The sequence below is a fragment of the Anas platyrhynchos genome, chromosome 7 (assembly GCF_047663525.1).
Source record: "Anas platyrhynchos isolate ZD024472 breed Pekin duck chromosome 7, IASCAAS_PekinDuck_T2T, whole genome shotgun sequence".
In the NCBI taxonomy this organism is placed as follows: Eukaryota; Metazoa; Chordata; class Aves; order Anseriformes; family Anatidae; genus Anas; species Anas platyrhynchos.
This window is the reverse complement of record NC_092593.1, coordinates 33,152,501-33,174,359: the sequence shown is the minus strand read 5'-3', so window position 1 is coordinate 33,174,359 and position 21,859 is coordinate 33,152,501. Positions and strand designations below refer to the sequence as shown.

Sequence of the window (21,859 nt, the reverse complement as noted above, 5' to 3'; positions counted from 1 at the left end):
AGAGTCCCTGTGTACCTGCATTGCCTGGAAAGTCTCAAAGTGACTTATGGGTCAACAGCCTCTTTTCTTTCCCTTTTTTCTCCCTCTCCTTTTGGACATAATTTGATTTGGGGGAAATCTAGTGTTGTAATCTTGATCTTTCTTCTTTGGCCCTTAATAAGCTTCACGATGACTGGAGGTATGGACAGCCTTCAAGGTCTGCAGCTTAGAGATGCGAGCATCACTCTTTGATCATACACGTGCTGTCCTCTTCGTTGCCATCCTGCCTCTGCCAAGCACGCAGTCTGTGTTTGCTTAAATGCTGCCAAACGTCCAGGCTCTCCAAAATGTGCTGGGTACACCAGGACGCCCTGTTTCTGACTGTATGCACGAGTCCTTGCTGTTTTAGAGTTGAGACAGCCCAGCAAGAACAAAGCTGTAGGAACTCCTTTTTTTTTCAGTTATTTCCATGTCTTGCAGTAAATGCTTTGGATTTATGGGGTCTGTATGGGTTTCAGGTAATACTTATGCATTTTGGATCATATCCCTGAAGATGATGCTCTTCTGGGAGAGCAGACTATAGAAGTATGCTATCAGGTGATGGATTGTATTGTACATATCTCAGAAGGTCCTTTTAAGGGTCTAACTTCATTGTCATGGCTTAATAAGCCCTGACAGAGATCCATGGAAGTATTGTGGACATAATCTGTGCCATGGTTGTCAGACTGGACACGAGTACAGTGCTTGGGAGCAGCTCCTTTCTCACAAATCACTTGGAGCGTTTCTGAGCATCCCGTGTGCCTTCTTAGCATGTCTGTTGCTGCCTGGGAAGTGTCTGTGGCAGAGAATGAGCATGGAGATATGGAGCTGACGTTTTGATTGGGAGCTTTTGAGATTTGAGGCTATTATTTTGTGTCTGGTGGCAGGGTGTTGGCTGTAGCAGCCCCGTACAGCTGACGCTATGCCTTTTGGTCCAGCCTTCTGGCCACCACCATCCTTAGCCCGGTGTCGATGGACTTACTTTCTCCCATAGCATCAGCAGGTGCTGTCTCATGGCACCTCTTACCCTGCTGGGATTTTAATTCCTGCTGTCTGGCCATAACTGGAGAGGCATCCTCCAGCCAGCAGGTAAAGCAGCCTCCCTTCAGAAATGTCATGGGAGGACGGTGTGGGTCCTGTAGCGCTCTCAGTGGGAGAGGGGAGACTCAGCAACCCCTTGTGTTGCCACATGGGGGGACGGAGCATGCAGGGAGGTTTTCCTCTCAGCACTGCCACCGATTCCCTGGGCAAACCTGTCCAGGTCACTTAAAACTGTCTGTGGTGGAGCCTGGCCTTTTGTGCTGTGCGTGTAGCACCTCCTCCTTCCTTCTGCATGTGAAAACTGACCTCGGTAAGGCTCTGAAATCAGCACGTTGGAGCCGTGAGCCTCTTTTTGGGGAGCAAGAATGCATATGCGTGCAATGCCTCTTCTTCAGGATGTCAAGTCGCTCTGCTGGCTTTCTTTAAATAGCCTGCTGGTTCTGCACCCCTTATTTAGCTGTAGGGAGACGAGTGACACAGGGATGCTCAAGAATGTCATTTTGCTTCTCGTGTGACCGATGAGATCAGAGGTTGTTAGCGGGAGATGTCCAGTGACCCTCCCCGAAAGTGCAGCTGGATGCGGGACCTGGAAACCCAGCGGGGTGAGGCAGGGCGTCAGTGCCTGGGTGCTGAAGGACCAGGGGGACCCTCTGGCCATGGGGAGCTCCTCAACCACGACAAAACCTTCGTGTGACAGTGCTTGGCAGCCAGCACAAGCTGCCTCTGCCTCCACCGAGAGGCCTCAAGCATTACAGTGAAAGCTGCTGTCCCCTATCAGACACAGGTATTCAGGGCTCTGGTGGCCCACCTGCAGGGTGCGATATGAGCAAGGGTTCAACCTGAGCCCCTTGCGCTTGAATAGCTGGCCCTGAGGTGGTTTTTCCTGCTTGTTAAACTTCTGTCAAAGTCAGCCGCTTTGCAACATGAGATTGCTTTGGAGCTGCCAGCGAGCGGCTGATGACATACTTTATGAAGACTGTTACCCCCAAAGGTAGCCCAGGAATGCCTGTTATTTTCATTACATACTTTTGTCCCAAACTCATCTCTCTCAAGCAGCTCCATTAACTCAATAGGGTTGCAACAGTTTGCTGCTGGGTGCTGTTTGCACGTGTGCAGGTACAACTTCTATTTTTAACCCTTTCTCTTATGAGCTTTTATCTTTTTTTCCTAGAGAAAATTCAGAAACCACAAGTGCAATGAGTGCTAACGCTGATTTGGATGAATGTTTGCAGAAAGAACAGTTTGAAGCGGCCATGGTAAGTGCAGCATAGAAGTTATTGCTTTTCTAGTTTTGGGGCCTCCAAAGTCAATGTGAGAGATCAGATCATGGAAGGTGATGCTGCCACACGAGAGCTGCCTGACACAAACTCCAGCCCCACAACTTCTTAAAATCGGTTGTGCCACCCTTTTTGTTTAGCAGTGGTCCCATTGGAATTATTTATCTGTTCATTTTGGCAAATGAGTTTTAGTTTCTGGATTTGTCAAGGATGGGGAAAGGTAACTATTCTCAGTGTAAACTCTGGGCCATTTTGATTAGCCAGTAGACTACATAGGAATTGATTTCCTGCAGATTCATCATTAGTTTTCAGCAAATATTGTGGAAAAAAAAAATGGGTAAGGTGAATAGACTTGGCGAAAATTTTGCCAAAGAATATAAGGCATTTCAACTAAACTGAAGTGATTTAGAAATTCGAATGATTATTTTGTAGTATTTCTTTCATATTCATACAACATTGTCCATTAAGGAAGGAATTTAGTGGGTTTTTGCAAAATTCAAACAAGCATTCATCTATTGTGTAGAGGTGAAATGCTGGTTTCTGGTATTTATCTGCCTTTCCAGCAATAAATGGTACCTGTACCATCTCAAAGGAGCAGGAATGCTTTGCAACTAACGTGATAAAATTAAATGAAGTTAGTTTCAACATAAAGGAGCTTTCTCTAGTGTTGCAGTCTGAAATGCCTTGTGGCTTCAGCCTCCCTGGGAGAAAGATAGGATGATCTTGTGCTGGCTTTGCACTCTGGGCCATGGGATCGTGTAACCTTTTGTCTCCAGGTGTTGCGAGCAGTGTTTCTGGCTGGCGGGTATTGGTTTCCCTTTATCTGTGACATGTTTTGTTGCCGATTCTCTGTGGCAAGTGGAGTTGGGTCTGTTTCCTGGTAGATGTCTAAAATAAGCATTTTAGATAATGTTTGAATACTTTTAACTAGTAATAACATGAAGCCATATGTGCTGCAGTGAACTCAAGCCAATGCTTCTCTCAGAAAATATTATGAAATCATTTTGTTTGATTTGCCATTGTAAACGTTACGTACAGATGATGATTAGAGGCACTTGATTAATTCTTCTCTTATTGTGCTTACGTAAATTGGCAGGGACAAAGGAGATGACTTAGAATCAAATCACAAGCTTTGGAAAACTTAGGATTTGTATAATGTAAAAAGATGTGCTCCCTGCAATGAGTGTACAGGATTTCTTATTATGATAAAATCCTGTTGAAATAATGAAGGGTTCTGAAAATCAAGGCATCTGGAAATCTGTCTATTGCTAGGGGTGGAACTTGGATCCAACCTTTGTGTTGTCGGATGCATCTCCCAAGGGATGGGAAGCGATGTCATGTTGGCAACCTCCTGGCAGTTCCTCCCTTCTCTCTCTTCCCATGTTGAATGCCATTTTCACACAGCTTTTATAGCATAGCTTAGGACTGGGGGGGACAGCTCTATTTTTAATACCAGCGTGGTTACTGTCCTGAGAGGTGTGAGGCTGGAGTGTCGTGTTTGTGCCTGCTGTGTTTGACAGGAGTTAGAGTTGGGGGGTCTCTCTCTTCCCTTTGTGCTTTTTGCGATCTTAAATCAATTGAGACTCTAAGCCGTCTTAAAATGCTGGCTGGGGCTTATGCTCTCATGGAGCATCACTGTGGAGATGTCCCCAAGAAAGCTTCCAGCAGGGATGCATTCCCTGCTGGCTTTACTTGGCATCACATTTCATTTTATTTTGTCAACCTCTTCCGGTTCCCTTTTGTTGTCATTATGGAGGTGAGTTCATCTCCCCTTCTGAAAAGTTCAATTTCCACAGGGAGTGTTGTGTAGTGTTGTTCTTTAAATACTGTTACAATGATGACTCGCAGCCTGCTGTGGGCCTTAACGTTTAATGCCAGTGTGCTGCTTGTTCTCAGCTGCACGTTTGCTCCTCTACCTGAGGGTGCTGAACACTGAAAAGCCTGTCTGGTTTAGCAGATCTTCTGCCTGCGTACTAGAGCTAATAGCTGATGTTTCCCCAGTTCCTAATTATCTTGACAAGTGCATTTTGTCCCACGGTCCTGTCCTTTCAAAGCGAAGGAGAAACCCAAAGCTGCAGCATGGCTGTGAGCGCCTGCTCCCGCACTCTGTTCCCTGGGAGGAGAGCTGCTGCAGCTGGGGGTTAGACAGCTGAAGAAAAGAGTCCAGCAAGAAGTGATGGGAATGACTCTTGGGACAAGAAGACATCTGCCGGGAGGAACGTGGTGTTGGCAGCTGAGGGCTGCTCTTCTCCTCTGTGCACTCTGCTGCAGACCTGCTTTCCCTGTCATCCTTTGCTCAGTAATGAGGATGGTAATTGTTATTTATTGGCCAAGGAGTCACAAGTGATTTTCTGAGACCAACTCTGTCTTTTTCAGAAAGTGATGAACGTTTTCCCCCATTAAAAAAAAAAAAAAGCAGAAGCCTCCTTTCATGGATTTTTAAGTCAAGCATCTTCCAAATCAAGGTGTCTCAAATCACTTCACTTTGAAGCTGTGTTACTAGGGATGGGTTTCTGAAGAGGAAGCAGCAGCTGACTCTGCTCCTAACAAGGTCTCTGGGGCCACAAGATCGTGTAGTCTGCTGTATGCGTGTGCTGCGTGATTAGGGTTCAAATTAAGGGGAGAAAAAACCTAATGGGAAACTACCATGCAGGGAGGATGAAAGCAAAGGAGTAAATATGGTCAAGCAGTCTGGTAGGTGGGTTTAAGGAACAGGGTGGAGCTCGAAAAATGTTTGAACAGGGTTGTGGTACCCAGCACGCTGAAGTGGTGTCACTTGCAAAGCCTTGGATGTTGCACTGATGGGAACGGATTAACTGGGCTCTGGCACACCTTTCCTCTCTGAGCTCTGGGGAACAAGGTGACCATGTCGGGGGGCCTGAAATCCCATCCCAGTGCTGCCATGAGACAAACAACAAGTGCTCAGCCCCTTTGGAAAGCAAAGATGGGGATTTTTTATCTTTTTATTTATTTCCAATGCAGTTTGGGAAGAACACGATTCAGCATGGCTTCCAGTTCTGCTTTAGGGTCAGAGGAGACTCCTGGTACGACTTCTGTTTGTTGTTTTTTTTGGCATGCATTCATGTGTTTCCACCTTCTGTGTGTTCCTGACAGATGAAGCTTTTCACCTTCCCAGGGCCACTACGAACTGCCAGTTGGATTTCTATGTGTTGTCTTTTCTCCTAGCCCTAATTTCATGCCCATGCAAGACTCCCAGCCCTGTGTCATCTCTAAAGGTTACGTCCAGTGATTTAGCTGGAGCTGAAGCAAGCATGCCCAGCAGCTAGCTGGGGTGCCTGGGCTGCTGTGGAATAGATGGCCAAGACATCCCTGCTGTTTTTAATAGCTCCCTGACACTCTTGGCCAGCAAATGTGGCACATTTCATTATAACTTGGTTTTCGTGCAGGCAGGTGACCTTTGCAGTGTTAAGCAAAGCACCTCTCACCATCAACTTTCACAGTCCTTTTCCAGAGCTGGTGGCAACTTACTTGCTGTGGAGTTGTGCTCGCCTTGGGGTTCATCCAGGGCATGGGCTTGCACGTGGGCAGAGGACAGGGTCGTGTGATCTGCATCATAACAAATCCCAAGTCCCTGGGACCTGCCTTCACAGTGCACATCTCCTGCAGGCCTCCAGGGCTGGGCTGTGCAGGGTTGCCTGCCCAGCTTTCCCCGTCTAGCTGCACTGGCGGGCATGGTCAGAGAGGGAGAGGGGAGCTGTGCAATAGTGGGGGGCTGTGAGATGTGGGATGCTGCTCTCTTTTTCTCTGCATGGCTACTGCAAATCTGTCAAACACCCCATTGCCATGGCTGTGCCTCCTGACTGCAAAGTACAGGGAGAAATCGGTGGCTTTTGAGCATTTGGAGAATGCTATAGAAAAGTTACTACTTTCCCTAGGACAAATGCAAAGAATTATTGCCAGATTCTAAGCTCTGACTGGGGGCCCTATGTTACATACCACACCAAGAAATAGTGAGAATCCCTGCCTCAGAGATGCTGTAAATTAATCTAAAAGAAATAGGAGAAAACTGAAGCAGAGAGCAGCCAAATGACTTGCTGGAGCAGCCCCAGCTTCGCATTTGCAGACAGAGGACAGAGATTTGTCTGCTGAGCCCCAGTCCAAGGTGAGGCATGTTTATGGGAACATGCTCCCTGTCAGGAGCAGCTCTCAGCCATCTCCTCCAGCCCCTGTTCTTTAAGTTTCTTCCTTTTGGTTGAAATGAAGATTAAAGAATTGTCAGGGCATCACATAGAGGCTTTTCAGGCTCGAATCCAACCCTTAGGTCTGAACTTCCTAGGTGGACCCAAGCAGACAGAGGCTTTCTCCCAGTTCCTAATGGAGCTCCCCAAACTGCTTCAGAAGTGGTGTGGGATTCCTGCTGCCTCTCCTGGCAGCTCAGGAGCCGTAGCAGGATGGCATGTGAAACTTCTGTTGTTTGCAACTATTAAAGGCTTCAGCTTTGTCTGCATGGACACAGCATGAACCTTTTACAATAAAAAGCGTGTCTCAGTGCACAGATCTGGTACAACCACTATTTCTACTGCCCATGTCCTGCAGCAGCTCCCGTTAGAGATGCAGAGGATTTGGGATTACTCAGAATGAGGAAGAATTAGGGAAGGAAGGCACAAAAGCATGTGCCCTGGCTTTAGAAGTGAGCCAACCTGTGATCAAATCGTCTATCTTATTATAAAGCACCTCATAGTAAACCTTAGAGAAAAGCAAGGAGAGGATACTGGGCCACTTCTTCTCTTGCTGTGAGGAACATCTCTTTGTTTCCCCCTCACTGCTACCTCCCGTCACAAATCAGGACAGTGAGTGCTAACAGCTTCGCTCCTCCATTTTACAAGGCAGTAACTCAATACCTGGATTCATAAACCTCTCAGAGGAAGGCTGGGTGGCTGCTGGTATGAATGAATTAGATTATTGCTGATGAAAACCAGGGAACTGAAACTATTGCTATTGTGAAAATAATGAGGGGGAAATACACTTGTCTTATCTTAAATAGGATCCCAAATACCAGATCTGTGTGCTTCCAAAAGCCACAGCTGTTAGTACTCATTTGGGATCCCTACAACAGGCTCAGTCTTTTCTGTATGCTCCTAAAACACAGAGTCAGCCTTGCTGGACAGGGATATTCCCCAGCTCCGGGGGGCGTGAACCCCTTGTAAATGCTCTGGGCTGTGGTCTGGTGGGAAGGTGAGCCCTGTGCTGGGTGATGGGCTTTGTCCTCTTTCCCAGAGGGAGAAATGAGCTACAGATCCCTAATGAGGGTATCCTGGATGTGGGATGTGCTCTCAGCCAAAGTCTGTGACTTTCTTACGGTCCTTTAGGCTTTGTCTTCTGCAGTCTCACTCTCCACCATTTTTTGCTCATCAATTCCTTCCTCTCCACCACCAGGAGCATCCCTGAGACTGTGGAGATGGCAACATCTCAGTGGCAGAGAAAGTGCTCCAAAACAGCCCCAAATAAACCCTGGGAATGGGGCAAGCCCTGCAGCTAAGAGGTGCTCTGGGGGTCTCCTGCAACGAAGCTGCTTGGTGGTGGTGCCGTGGTCTCCCCCCCGCTGGCAGGAGCACGCCGTAAGGAGGGGGCAGCTATAATAAAACTTGGCCAAGTGGCGGAAACATGATCGACCCCTCAATTAATCCGATCAGAGCCAACAGCCGCTATGTGGAACATTTGCTCCTGCCCCGTATGCAGCTGCGTGCCGTGGTGTAACTATTTATGGGCCAGGCTCCAACGGGATTTATGGAGGATGAAGCCCTAGCAGCAGATTGGGTTACCATCTGAGATCACTGCAAATGCTGCAGCAAACTGCAACGGTCGCAAAATGAGGGCTGCCTGATGCGGGTCCTTCTGGTGAGAAATTCCCTGGCCATGAGGAGATGGAGTGAAACAGCTCCTCTCGGGCACAGGTTTATTTTCTCTCCTTCAGGCTTTCGGAGCACCTCAGCGCCTTCTCTGCCGCTGGTTGTCTTCCTCACCACGAGGAAGCCAAGTTGTGCCCTATCATCCACACAAGCGGCTGGGTATGGATGGCAGGGTGGCCATTCACTACAGCGTCTGGTGGACTTCTGGGGCAAATTTGCTGAATTTTCCCCTCTGGAAAGAGCAGAGGGGATGCAGAGCATCTGAGGGTGCAGGGCTGGCTGCAAGGTGTCCTGTCCGGCATGGGGTGTTAAAAAGAAATGTCCCCCCCGGATCTGAGGGCTACATGAGAAAGGGTTTATTCATCTTCTCCCCTTCTGCTGGAACCTCTTAGCATCTAGATTACCCAAATATTGAGTGTGAAGTCTCTTTTGGGTGCTCCTGGGGGTGCTGTTCCCCATGGGCAGCAGGGAGGACAGAGGATTCCTTGGGCTAAGATGGTTTTGCCTTTATCCCCCACTGCATCTTGCCTTTCACTTGCTGTGGTGCTGTGAGCTGGAGTTCTGAAATGATCCAGAGTAGAAACTACCAACTTCTTCCTCCAAAAGGGCTGCGTGGAGGCAGAAATAAGTGGGCAAGGGTGAAGTGGGGAGAGAAGTAGAACAGAATTGTCTTCAGACAGCTCTGCTACAGGAGAAAACAGCAAGGACCGCTACACTGGGAGTGAAGGGTGGCTTGAGCAGCAGCCGAGAATCCCAAGCTTTGCGGGTGATGCAAAAGCAGGCTCTACCTTAAGGCAGCGGCTGTATCGACAGCCACTTTGTCCTGTTTTCTCCCCAGCAGCTTCCAAGGGAGCGGTTTTGATTCTGAAGCAGCAGAAACCCCCCAGGATGTGATGACGTGATGGTCCCCTCCAGGTCTCAGAGCAGCTGCCCAGGTCTCGGTGCTCACCCTCTGCTTTCACAGGTCAGTGACACCCTTGGGTTGGTACCAGGATGGTGGGTGACGCTTGGCTCCAGACACCATAATTCTCACTCCAGAGCCACGAAGAAGCTCCCTGCCGTTGCCAGAGGGCTTCAGCGAATGCACATGAAATATCAATATGTTTGTGTCAAAGGGAGAGCATTGGGTCTTTTTTCCAGCTTATGGATGAGGGGTATTTGGGAGCCATTCTGCTGCTGCGTCAATGATGGGAGAGTTCACTTGTTCTTTCCAAAAGGGAAAAAGAAAAACAAACACAAAACCAAACCATGCCTGTCGTGTCTTAGTCACTGGGTTACTTTAATTAATATAACAAGACTTACTTTTAAGGTCAGGCACAAACAGGTTTATTAGGTAGGACTGAAATGTGATCAACCATTCAAAGTAAATTAAACTCCCCCTGACTCCTACGCTCAGCTGTTGCAGAAGGGCTGGGTCCTAAACTGCCCTAAACCAGCTTAATGCCATAGGCTTTGCTCTGCTCAGGCACTGGCTCCAGATCTGACCCACAGAGATGATTTTTCCACAGCATCACTGCTACTGAGAGAAGCAAAGGTAATAAAGAGAAAAATAAAAATATTACAAAAAAAAAAAAGAAAAAAAGCAGAAGGTATTAAATGTGTTATTTTGATTCATTCAGGAAGAGAGGAGTCAATGAAGCAATGTGTTTTTTCAAGCCTCATTTTGAGGCTGTGCACCACTTCTGAGGGGTCTCCACATTTCTCAGTTCCCTCTCACTCCTCACACTGTACGAATACGACCTCATCCCCATGGGCTTTTTAGTTTCTGTGACTTTCCCAGGGCTCTCTGTGAACTGAATCCTAGCTCTTTCAGGCATGATTTAGCAACTGAACTACAAGCCTCTTCTTTCTTGCTAGGTTCCCTGCAATATTCCTGGTGGTTTAGCAGCCTGCTGAATTAGCCCGTTCTATCCAGCACGGCATTTCCTCTTATACCTGGAGAGTTTGTTGCATCTATCAGATATTTGCACCCTGCTCCACTAGAGGGGGGACACACCCCCTGTATCCTGTTAAAAAGAATTCTTGTTGCTTTTAAAATCAGTTACCTCAGAGTAACTCCTTACTGGAGGCTCTGGCTGGACGTTTCGGGGTGGTGGTGTCTTCTTTGTGAGCACAATCTTGGTCACAGCCTTCCTCGGCCAAATCAGGAGGGGCTAGCTAGGAGTAACTTACCCTTTTCATGGTCCCTATTGGCCCCAGATCAGACATCTCTGTGTGTTCAAGCTGTTTTAAGAGCTGCCTGATGAAAAGACTTAATCTGTTCCTGCTTGTTGCATTATGGCAGCTTCAGGTCAAATGAGAAGCCCTGGGATGAGCAGGCAGGCCCTGGCAGGGTATAGCTGTGGAGATCCTGCTCCCCCCTCCATACTGAGAGCTCCTGAGGCTCAGGGTGGCTCCAGCAAGCTTGTGCTTGCCTGGAAAGCAGAGAGGTGGCTGCAGTGGAGAGGCAGAGCCCTTGGGGTGCTGCAGCAACCTCGCAGGGCTCTGCCCTCCTCGTGGCAGCCCCATGGATGCGGCTGCCCAGCTGCTGGGCTTGGCTGCCTTAAGCTAAGTGCGTGCAAAGCTTCTGTGCAAACCCCAGGCAACTGGAGCCAGGTAGGGCACTGGCACACACTCGCCAGCTCCTGGCATCCTGGGAGGAGGGCAGAAGGAACTGGTGTGTGTGTAAACGCAGAGGATGCTGAGGAAGCACCCCGGCTCAGGGCCACCCTGGCTATGGGTAGGTGACAGCAGGAGTTTGCAGCAGCAGTCGGGCTGCATTGCCAACTGCTGGGGGGGACAAACCCTTTCCAAAGCCACCTCCACATCCACCCAGGCTTGGATGAGGGCAGTCTCCAAGCCCGCTCCCCTGCCAGGAGCAAGGCTCCAGCTCATTGCCTCGGCCACACAGTTCAGTCAGCTCTCCCCTCCTGCATTTACAGTTTGCTACCTTGTACTCTGCTTGATTTTGTCTTCAGGCACGGGATAGTGTTATAACTCTTGGGGGCTTGGTCTGGGTGCTGGCCTTCAGGTCAGGGCTTCCTTCCCTTGGTTGCTACAGTAAGAAAACCCCACTCAAATTTGGCCAAGTTGTGCCCTTTAAACAAACAAACAAACAAAAAAATAAAAAGAGGGGAAGGGGATAGGTGATACCATGGTGGGGATGCTGGAGAAAAGTGGAGTCTGGCTGGGTAACTCATGTAAAAGAAGCTCTGTGCCAGTAATTTTCTGCCCTACGTAGCTGCATCTCCAGCAGCAGCTTTTTGGGGCCCCAAGCCTGCCCTGTACCCAAACTGAGTGTGGGAAGGGGAGCTCAAAGAAAGATGGGCAGGGGGAACAGTAACAGATTTGTCCCCTCACACTGTCCCTGCCTTTGTCACCTCATACATCGCTGAGCCTGCTGTCGTTTCTTCGGAGCTGAAACCACAGCAGGGTTTTGTGGGGGTTGCACACCTGCAGATGCTGTTTGGCTGGCAGCATTTGGGACATTTTTCATCTTATTGGCAACAAAAATGGAGCTGGGTGGCAGCACCTTCAAGTGTGGTTTTCATTTATTTCTTGGGAGTATGCAGCACTAGGTTTTTAAACCAAAACAGCACAATGAATAATGTAATTTGTAGTTCTTAGTTGATGGTTACATGCGTATGCTTCTGACTACACAGTCTGTGCAACTATGGTTGTTGGAAAAAGAAAGCATCTGTGATAGAGCAGCTTTGGACTGCTGCAACACCAGGCTCAAAACTGTCTGAAGTGCCCCAGCAGCATTTACCTTCTGAAGGTGTTCTGTAACCCACAGGCACTGTCCAGCTTACGGATGCATCTGGGAACATTTCAGCAAATTCACCAGCGTGGTGGCTGTGGCTTATCTTGATCTCTTCAGAAATGAATCCTTGTCACAAAGTTGGGGGTAAAATAACCCAAAGCTTGGTCATTTTAGTGTTTTATTGAACAGCGCTCCATTTGTCAGCTGTGTCCCAGCCCTGGTGATTTACCTGATTGATGTATGAACCCTGGGACGCAGTGCTGCTGCAACATCAGGCTGCACAAACCACCTCCTCTGCAAAAGGCTGGGCTTTGAAGAAGGCAGCCTGCAGGGAATGCTTTCTACCCTTTGCTACAACAACCCTTCGCGGAGGTTCTTTCAGGTCTGCCTACTCCACTGTTAAAGAAGAGACTGCCCTGCCTTCAGACACAAGCTAGCTGTGAGCGTGTCAGCTGTGGTCCTCGGGACAAGTGCACTATGCTGGCTGGAGAGGGCTCGGACTGCTGTAGCTGCACGCCACCCTGCAGCCACTCACCTGCTTGTCAGTGCCCTCAGGCACTCACCACCTGCACCCTTGAAAGATCAAACCCACGTCTACCCCTGTGCGGGCCATGGAGCTGCCATCAAACAGCACAAGGGAGTGAAGTGGAGTCAGTGAGGTCCCCTGTGCTCAGTACCTGGGTCATGCTTGGTGCTAAGAAAGTGATTGAAGGGGTCAGGTCCCCAACTGCTGCAAATTAGCGTAGCATCAGCAAAGCACAGGAAAGCACATTTACCCCTTGCGAGTATACGGTGTGCTGACAGGTCAAGCCTACTTAACCTAGGGCAGATTTTCCAGTTGGATGGGTACACTTTGCATACCGAACTCCAGGAAGCAGTAACAAGTGACTCAAATTAACCAGGTTCAGAAAAGCTTCTTACAAGAAAGCCTTGAAACAACAGCTACACAGGCAACAGGCTAAACACTGACAGGACTCAGTGGAATACATTTCTTTTCCTATGCTGCTGCTGGCAGCCACCTGTAATATTCACATACAGTTTTAAATAAGGACTGCAAAATAAGTTTTCAAAGCTAAGCAGCAGCAACCACAGCAGCAAGCAGTCTTAGCTTACTTAAATTGGAGTTTTCCATTAAATGATCAATGGACTTCTGCAAGACAGCAAGTAAGCACAAAAACTAGTGGATTATTTATTCGTCTGTCACTGGAAAAAATGCACAAAGGAGCTATACATAATAGCCTTTGCCTATAAAGCACAGGTGTAAATTTTGGACAAAGCTTTGGCTTGTCAGTTCCAGCTGCGCCACTTGCAATCTGACATTAAAAAAACATATATAAAGACTCCACAGCCCGTCATACTCACTTCTTATGGAGCAGCCCAGCTCCTAAACTACCTACTCCATGGATGGTCAGAAAGAAAACACTTAAAAGCATATTGCAGGGCAATGGTCTCAGTATTTCATCTTTTGTTTTCTAAAGGCAAACATCCTGCAACTATTCGTCAGCACAAAAGAAAAAAAAAATAAAATAAATAGGCAAAGTTACATTCAATATAAATCTTTCTCCCAGAAAATGGGATACAGAAAATAGCAAAACTTTGTAGCCAACAAAATACTGTACATTTTCCCCCAGCTCCCGACTGCAGCCCCACATTTTCAAGAGACACCAGCAAACCCCGCATTCTGTGTTTTAAACTGAAACAACGCAATGAGACGACTGGAAATATTAGAGAACTTAGCGTGCCCTCTGAGGGATGGGTGGATGTTCGGTTAGGTAAACAACGATGAGTTTGGAAGGAGGAGAAAGCAGCGCAGAACTGCTCTTCCTAGTGCAGAAGGATTCAGGCAAGGAGCTGCCAAGCTCAGGTTTAGAGTTCAAATGCCGGGAACTTGGCCTTGGTTGGCACCAGCAGGTCAGCAAGAAAGTAAATGGTTCCAGCCATTCCTGAGAACAAGAAAAAAGGCAATGTGCTTCAGGAGATTCTGTATGAGCACCAATGTTATTGGTTATCTAGGGTGTGAATGAGTCAGGAAGACAGAAGAAAGGGAAATGTTTTCAGAAGGACCTCAAATAATTTCCAAAGTTTCCCAAGCAGCTTATGTACTTCTGTAGGTAGAGCCACCTACATTTAACATTAATCAAATGTTAAAAAACACCTGGGAAAACATGATGGGTCACCCCACTTCCAGCCCCATCATTTCTGGCTTTACCTGGCTTAAGAATCTGAACATCTTTGCAAAACTTTGGACCCTGTGATATCCTCACTGATGCAGCTGCCCTTGTTTGCTGGCCTGCAGCGAAGCTGGGGAGACTTAGGTTACCTGGGGAACCAGTTCTTTCAGCAACACCTGCTGACGGCAGGCTTTTGGGGAGCCTTTAGCAGGAGTGACAAAGTGCTACGGGAGCCAAAAAGGCCTACAAATGCAGCCTCACTTGTTCTTCACTCATGTTTGAAATAGAACTGGAAAGCCCATGGAGAATTTTAATCCTTAAAAAGGCACAGAGGAGAGATTGCCTGAGAAGCCAGGCTACCATAAGGCAGACTTTGACCTGCACCCATTAATGAATTCCCCTTGAGATCTGCATGCAGAATCTGTGCAGGAGGCCCAAGAGGACAAGATGCTCCCTCTAGCTGGAGCTCCTGGCCTGTCTTACAAGAATCTGCTTCTGGGAAAGAGTAAAATCAGCGAACGCAATTTCCCTCCCATTCTTTATCGAGTTTTGCAAAGCCCTCAGTGGATCATGCATTCAGTTTTTTTTCTGTGCGGGACTGGCTCAGGCCCAGGAGCAAAACACAAGCTCAGAAATGGAGGTTACCTTCAAAGAGTGAGAACGGCGTATCTGGAGTCCGACACCCGTGTTGACCATAGCTTAAACACCACTCGGCAAACTGGGAAAAGAGGAACAAAAAGCATATAAATTTTCCTGGAGATGTGTCGTAAAACAAATACCACCCTCATCTTCACTTTAACCCTTTGCAGAACAAGGCTTCTGCAGGATATTCCTTCTGTGCAGGCTGTCAGGCAATGACTGCACTGCTCGAGGACTATGCTGGTGGAACTGGTCAGAGCTAGCTGCACCTCTGCCATGCTGGAAATGAGGTTTCAAAGGAAAAGGCCATGATGTAAAATATGCAAAAGAGAATAATTCTCTCCCTTCCTCACGCAGGCTCTCACCTTGCAGGCCCTGTACAAGTATTTCATGTTCTGAGTGAGGTTGTACAGTGCTAGGAAACCATAGGCATTGCCGGCCGTCCCGTGACAGAGCCCGTAGCCCTTCTTCAGTAACCCGTACTGCCAGATCACTTCTGCGCACTGCAGGGCATCATTTAGGTACTGCTGCTCCCCAAACACCTGTAGAGACACAAAATATTCCCCCACACTGAGGCAATTTCCTCCACACAGAGAGAGCATCCCTGCGTGAGTGGGGTGGCCTGGGTTAATTAGCTCCTCTCCTGCCTACCAGTGTGACTTTGCTGCCTGTTTTGGAGGATGTTTGGATGTGATGGATGGAGCTGTGTGACTGTTACTTACCATACAATTAGCTATCACCATCAGCCACCTGCAACGGGACACCCTGCAAGACTGATGGGTTATTTTCAGAAATAAATTAAAAAAAATGTAATTTAATTAATTTTAAAAACAATTTAATTATAAAAATAATTTTTAAAATGAAGTCTTTAAAACACGAACTGCCGCAGTCAGTGGGCCCTGCAGGGTGATGATGTTATTTCTTTGTAAGAAGCCATCCTGCTTTCAGGCAGGAGGGTCTCGCATGTTTTCTGCATGATGAAATTCCACATTTAGGGGCCCCCAAAGGATCTTTGCAAGATTTCCGGTACCTTGTAGGCCTGGAGAAGCATGTAGATAACACCCGGTGCCCCATGGCACCAGTGGACGAGTAGGTCTCTGGTATCATCGATGCAGGGAGGGTAATTTCCTGATGGGAACTTGAGCTGGCAGACGTAATCCACGCTGGGTTTGACTGCATTGTGCAGCTTTACTTGGCTCACTCCCAGGCCAGGCTAAAAGAGAGAAAGTGTTAAATCCGGGAAACCATTCTGTCCCTCCCTAAAAGGTCCAAAATCCACTTGAAAGATAGAAACAAAGCCACCTATGGCTATGTCCCTTCTTGCTCCTTGTAAATGAAGTGTTTTCTTTAGCCCAGGCTTTCACGTGTCCCAAGTACCTGCTTGGCCCCAGGCTGCCCTTCAGCAGGGACTCGTTCCCAGATACCTCGTGTATCCCCAAAACAAAGACTTCTCCAAGAATGTGATGCAGCCCTCAAAGCAAGAGAAGAAAAGTCTTTTCCTGAAGATAAGTAAGAATAGTCTCAGGTACCCAGCTTTGGAGTAAAGAGGTAAATTGTATAAAAACAGCATTAAGGGTGAATACCAGGAATGATTCCAAGCACCTCAGCTCGGAGCTGCTGGGCCACCCCTCCGGAGGGGTGATGTTGTGTTTTCACAGATGTTTCTAGCTAATTGCAAGGCCTCAGATGAGAGCAAGAGAGGGGCTTCGGTTTCCCCTCCAAATGACACTGCCCGGTACGAAAACTGCACAGCTCTGACCTCCTGCGGCAGGCTGCAAGGAGGACTCCAATCTAGGGATCACGCTGTTCCCAGGCTGATGCCTTGGAAATAAGAAGTCAATACTTGTGCTGTAAAAGCACTGGAGATAAGGAGTCCAACATCCTCCTCTGTGTACCCCTTGTCTGCTTCCCCCCAGGTTTTCTGTACGTTATGCTCAGCTCGTCTAGGCTCCTTGTGCTTCACACAGCATGGCATTTTATGGGAGACTCCGACTTTACAAATTTTAAAACAGCCTAAAACTCAGTGCAAATCTGAGCTCACAGCAGCACACTGCTGTCTTCCTTGCCCCCAGTCAGCTGTTCTTTACTCCTGGGCAATAATCACCTCCCATCCCTCTTCTGCAAAGCTCCTTCTGCTTCAAAAGCACCAACCACCCCTTACTCTCTGAGTCATGTAAGAGAGTTAAATTCACAGGAACTCCGCTCCTGCATACAGGAATTAACTTTGAGGCTCCTACTTCAGACGTGAAAAAAAGCTCAAGCCCTGGTGAATTTTTTCCACCTGCTGTGAGTTAGGTCTAAAAAAAAATAATACCCCAACCCCCCCCCCACCTATATCTATGAACCTTGCTATGTTAAAATAATTTGCATCGCTCAGTGGGCGCTCTTAATGCTTTGAAGATGCAATGTTGTTTATTGCTGTTATTACAGAGCTTAAGCACTGTAAATTTATGCACAAGGTGACCCACACAGGGGAATTATCACGCTGATTTCAGAGCTAGGGCAGGGAAGATTCCCAGAACTCTGCTGAGTTGTATAAAACTGTAAGAAAGACAGCTTCAAAGCAAAAAGGCACTGCAGCTCCCAGCTGCTTTATGGAAGTAAAAAGTCCCACAACTTTAACATTTAGATAGAAGGCCTGACCTTGGAAGGCATTTCCCACTTTTCTTCTATGCATACGATCTCTTTCACCATGTTTTTGTTACAGGTTATTGTTCTGTAACGATCTGAGATTGCTCCAAGTAACCAACTCAACAAAATAATGCAGAAAGCCCCCAGATACCAACAAAGGGAAATACATTATAAAGATGTCTTGCCTAGCCTGACACCGCCCTGAGCCTATTCAGATGCTCCTTCTTGTAGGAAAGTGAAACAAGTGCTACCAGCCTCTCCCCTCCAAGTGCGTCTTACCTGCATGAGATAGTAATAAATGCCAGCCAAGCCATGGGCTGCCCCGACGTAGTACTCCTGGTACCACTCATACATCAGTGGGCTCTTAGTGGTAAAATTCCTCCTTTTGGCCAAGCTCTCTCCAGAGGCCACAACTGCTTCGCAGACCTGTGGGTGGGAAGATATGTGGGTGAGGGAAATGCTGCTGTCTTGGAGCCAGCACAATGGGTATCCCGATAAAGAACAAAGCTGCTTTACTCCCCTGGTGCAGGGGGAGGAGGGGATGTACTGCTGCTTCTCTTAAAAAGAACAGCAGGAGGGAAACCTCAAGGTGGTTTCTCACTTGTTGCCAGAATTGTCTGCATCTGGCACTGATTTTTTACCTGCTCAAAGGTGAGCGGGATGGGAAGAGACAGCTAACAAATCAGCAGATGGCTAATTCAGCCTCTGCTTTTGAGAAGCCGCAGTACCTGCTGGATGTGACTTGGAGGGATCTTTTCCTCTCCGAAGTGCTTGTTCACAAAAAGCAGTGCATAGAGGTAGCCCATGCGGCCATACAGCAGTTCGTCTGGCACTCGGGGGTCAACCTTGTGTAGGTGGAGCAAACTATAAAGAAAAATTCACGAGGGTGATCAGAGGACAATCAAAGCCATGTACACAAGTTGTGAGACTGGAGCTAAAAAAAAAAAACAACACTAAAAAAAACACAACACAAAACAGTTTGTCCCCTACTCCTGCCCACGCCCTGAGATCTGTCAGACAAGTCCCTGTGTCTCAGCATTCCAGTTATGCAGGGTACAGAATCCCTCCTTCTCCTCTGCTTTTTGTTTGGCTTAATGCTTTAGTCTGTTTAGTTCCCTGCAATGCTGCATGCTGGAAAGTCAGGCTAGTGCTGCAGGTATGTGAGAAAAGCTCACCCCTTATTCTCCAAAGTCCTGACAGCAAAGCCCCTTTACTGCCATGCCTGCAGGGGTCCAGAGCTACGCCGTCAGTGGAGGGAGAGGTGCTGGCGTGAGCTAGAAATCTAGGTAAGAGGTGGGGAGAAGCACCTGGACATGTTGTTTAACATCAAGCTTCTGTAGGACATGGAAGAAGCCTTCTCTAGGAAGAGTTAAACAACAGTGGGCAGCTCAGGAGAGCGTGAGTGCTGTGGGCTGCCTGTGGGGCAGCCCCACGATGACAACTGCTGGGTTGGCACCAGGCTTTAGCCCACAGCTGCAGAGTGGGAGCTCTGCTGCAGTCTGAAACTTTCTGAGCCATTTTCCTGTTATGGTGTTGCGAAGCTGGTGATATTCCCGTTGTGCTAATGGTGACAGAGCTCTTCAGGATGGTACTCCATAGTCCAATTCACTCTCAGCACAAGTCTTCCTTTTTGCCCCTCTGCACACTGTCCTCAGGGCTGGAGGTCCTGCCGTGTCAGAGCAGCAGGCAGGGCTGGGACTGGTTCTGGCTTTATTTTCCTGTTCGTCTCCGAGAAATGATGGCAATCTGAAAAATGCCATCACTTTTGAAACACCACCAAAAGCAGCTCCAAGGCTGTTTCTTCAGCTGATTCCTGCTGCAGTTGCAAGAGGGAAAGGGCTAAAACAGGAGAGCACTGTGTGCAGGGCTTCCCCGTCACAGCAGCGTGAGGAACAGAAGATGCACTTTGGCAGCCCTTGCTCCCAGGCAGAACTAGGTGCTGTGAGGGAAAGAGGCAAGCAAATGTCCCAGGTACCCTCAAGGCAGAGAGAGGACACTGGGCTCTGACTCCTTTTGGCAGGAGGGTTTCCCTTGGCACTGGACTCAAAGTGAGCAGAGATATCAGAGGAGAAAGGAGAGAACAACATCTCGAGGTGGATTGGCCCTGTCTCCTCTTGCATCGCTCCCCGGGGAGGTTTCTTGCGGATTAAACCCAAGAGACAGCTTTTGCACACAAGGCTAGGAATAACCAGGGGCCTGGCAAGCCTGTCTGGCAGGGATCCTGCTCCCAGCTGCGTGGGCTGAAGGGAAAGCCCTGCCGCTTCCCCGTGTCCTCTGTCCCCACGTCCAAGGAAAGCAGATAACAAGGAGGGCTTCCAAGGAGGAAGGCGGCGCTTCAGCAGATGGGCAGTGCCCAGCAGCAGGCTGGCAGGAACAGATGCTGTCTGGTGATGATGCTCAGCTCTGAGGATGTCAGGAAAATGTCAGGTGCAATAGCAGCAATGGGTGGCTGGATATAAAGTAACACCCATGCTAAGGATTTTCAGCAGTGTGGATGTAAAATCTTCTCTTACTGAGGAAATCTGGAGCAGCTGGAGCTACTGTTCTTGCTCCCTTCACATTTCTGCTTCTAGCTGCCTTCCCAGCCAGGGCCATCAGGGAAGAAGCTTGCCAGCAGTTTCTGTCCTTTTAGATCCACGGGGCAGGGCTGCACAGCATGTGCGCAGTGAGATACCCAGGCTGCTGCTGTACAGACTACAAGCCAAACGTGTTTTTCAGGTGTGAGGGGGATAAAAAAAAAAGGGCCCTGAACGAAAGAGCCACTGCTCGCAGATCAGGCTGTTATCTCAACTGCCACAAATCACTAGTGTCTGGTCAGAGGGAAAGTGAGGTAGCTGCAAAGCAAGAGGGGGGATTTGTAAGCCACTGGCTCTAAAAGCACACCGCTGACCTGCTGAATTGGTGGGGGACAGCAGGGAAAAGAGCTCCTGGAACACAGCTCAGATTTTCACACGGTCTCGGAAAATGGGCTGCCCTGAAACGTTACTCTCCTGAGCATAAAAGCACATTTCTTGGTCATGAACTCATTTAGGCAACAGCAAGGAAGAAAAGTAAGCTCCTGTCTTTCCTACTGCAGGGAGAACCTGGCTGGTGAATTCTCTCCTCAGCACCTGAAGATGCGCTTTAAAAGGCAGAACACAATGGAGAGAGGCTCTCCTTCCCCACAGCTGTAACAGAAGTCCACTTTCCAGACACTGCATAACTTAGCAACCCTTCTGTAACTAAACAGCATATTCAAAACCCACTGAAGAGCTTTGATCAAGGGAACTATTTCTCAAAGAGAAATACTCTCTTTTTAAAGGTAGCATGGTCAGGCTAACTGCTCTGGGAATTGGTGGTAGAGCAAGGACAGTGTAAATGTTCCTTCAAAAATGCCACAATTCTCTCTTTCTTCCACTCAGATGTATGAAGAAACCCATTTCCAAGGCTCTACCCTCATTATGCCATTAGATGGCAGTGCAGGATTAATCACGAGTTTCCATTCTGCCACAACACCGTAAGCAGAACAGTAGGGATATGTGAGGGGGAGATTACAGCAAGAAAAATCATGGATTTTCCATAACTTGGGGCTTATGTACTGACCACAACTGGCTGCTAATAGTTGACAGATCAGTTGCCTTGTTAGCAAATACATTAGTCATAGTGAGATTCATCACTTGGACACAGTCTTAAGGAAAATCCAAACCACAGAGTATTTTAAGAATAAAAAAGGGAGATCTGTCTTCAGACTGACCGCATCTATGGAAATGAGAAGCTATTCTTAGTTGAAGGAGTGGGAACTGGGTGCCCAAGTCATACTGGACCCTCAGATAGCCATTCCTGACGTTTTTAATCCGTATCATGCACGATGTGCTCATGGCTGTTTTAAGGACATTCAGCGTCATTCTGAAGTGCCTGGGATTTGTCTTGTTTGTGTGCTGACCACTCCTGAACAGCATCGCTGCACAGGGCTGTTTCTCACCCTCTCAAACTTATCTCCCTTAAGCAAGAAAGAAGATTGCAACTGCAATCTCCTCCTCTCTTTTTCTTTCCTTCCTCTGCCATTTGCTGATCTGATTGTAGGACTGCTTCTATGTCCTGTTTTTTCTTAAGTATCCAACAAAAATACATCTGAAAACAGTTGAAGGAAGGCAGGAAATAGAAATAAATGAATCATAACCAGCTGCATTCAGCAGTTGAAAAGGATGCTGTCAATCGTAGGTCTAAGTCAAAGCCAATTAACAAATAGTAAGTGGAAGCAAGTGACACATTTCTCCTTTTCCTCAAAATGGCAGTAAAGCTAAATTTAAGGGTTCCAAAAAAATCCCAAACCTCCCATTAGTTTTATTTATTTATTTTTTAATTTGGGCATTTTTTTCCCTGTGTTACCTGAATTATTTCTGAAGTGGCAATGCCAGCTAAGCACTATCCTTGCTCCCCTACCTGCAGCCCCAGCCAGGCAAGCTTCTTCAGGGCAGACGTTTGCGTTGC

At 47.9% G+C, this 21,859-nt stretch overlaps 2 protein-coding genes across 2 annotated transcripts in view; one reads left to right on the top strand and one right to left on the bottom strand.

Annotated features, from left to right (window-relative positions):
• Positions 1–21,859, top strand: part of CPS1 (carbamoyl-phosphate synthase 1) — a 175,043-nt gene that overhangs the window by 28,655 nt on the left and 124,529 nt on the right. Inside the window, exons 2-3 of the mRNA XM_072040456.1 lie at positions 2,231–2,315; positions 9,045–9,170. The gene's annotated coding sequence lies outside the window, so the exon portion shown is untranslated. The remainder of the gene's footprint in view (positions 1–2,230; positions 2,316–9,044; positions 9,171–21,859) is intronic.
• LANCL1 (LanC like glutathione S-transferase 1) overlaps positions 13,114–21,859 on the bottom strand; it is a 17,678-nt gene continuing 8,932 nt past the window's right edge. Inside the window, exons 4-9 of the mRNA XM_005021780.6 lie at positions 18,118–18,253; positions 17,669–17,815; positions 15,789–15,971; positions 15,124–15,300; positions 14,765–14,837; positions 13,114–13,891 (exon numbers count right to left, since the gene is read on the bottom strand). Of these exons, the coding sequence (XP_005021837.2) occupies positions 13,815–13,891; positions 14,765–14,837; positions 15,124–15,300; positions 15,789–15,971; positions 17,669–17,815; positions 18,118–18,253 (793 nt within the window). The 3' untranslated portion in view covers positions 13,114–13,814. The remainder of the gene's footprint in view (positions 13,892–14,764; positions 14,838–15,123; positions 15,301–15,788; positions 15,972–17,668; positions 17,816–18,117; positions 18,254–21,859) is intronic.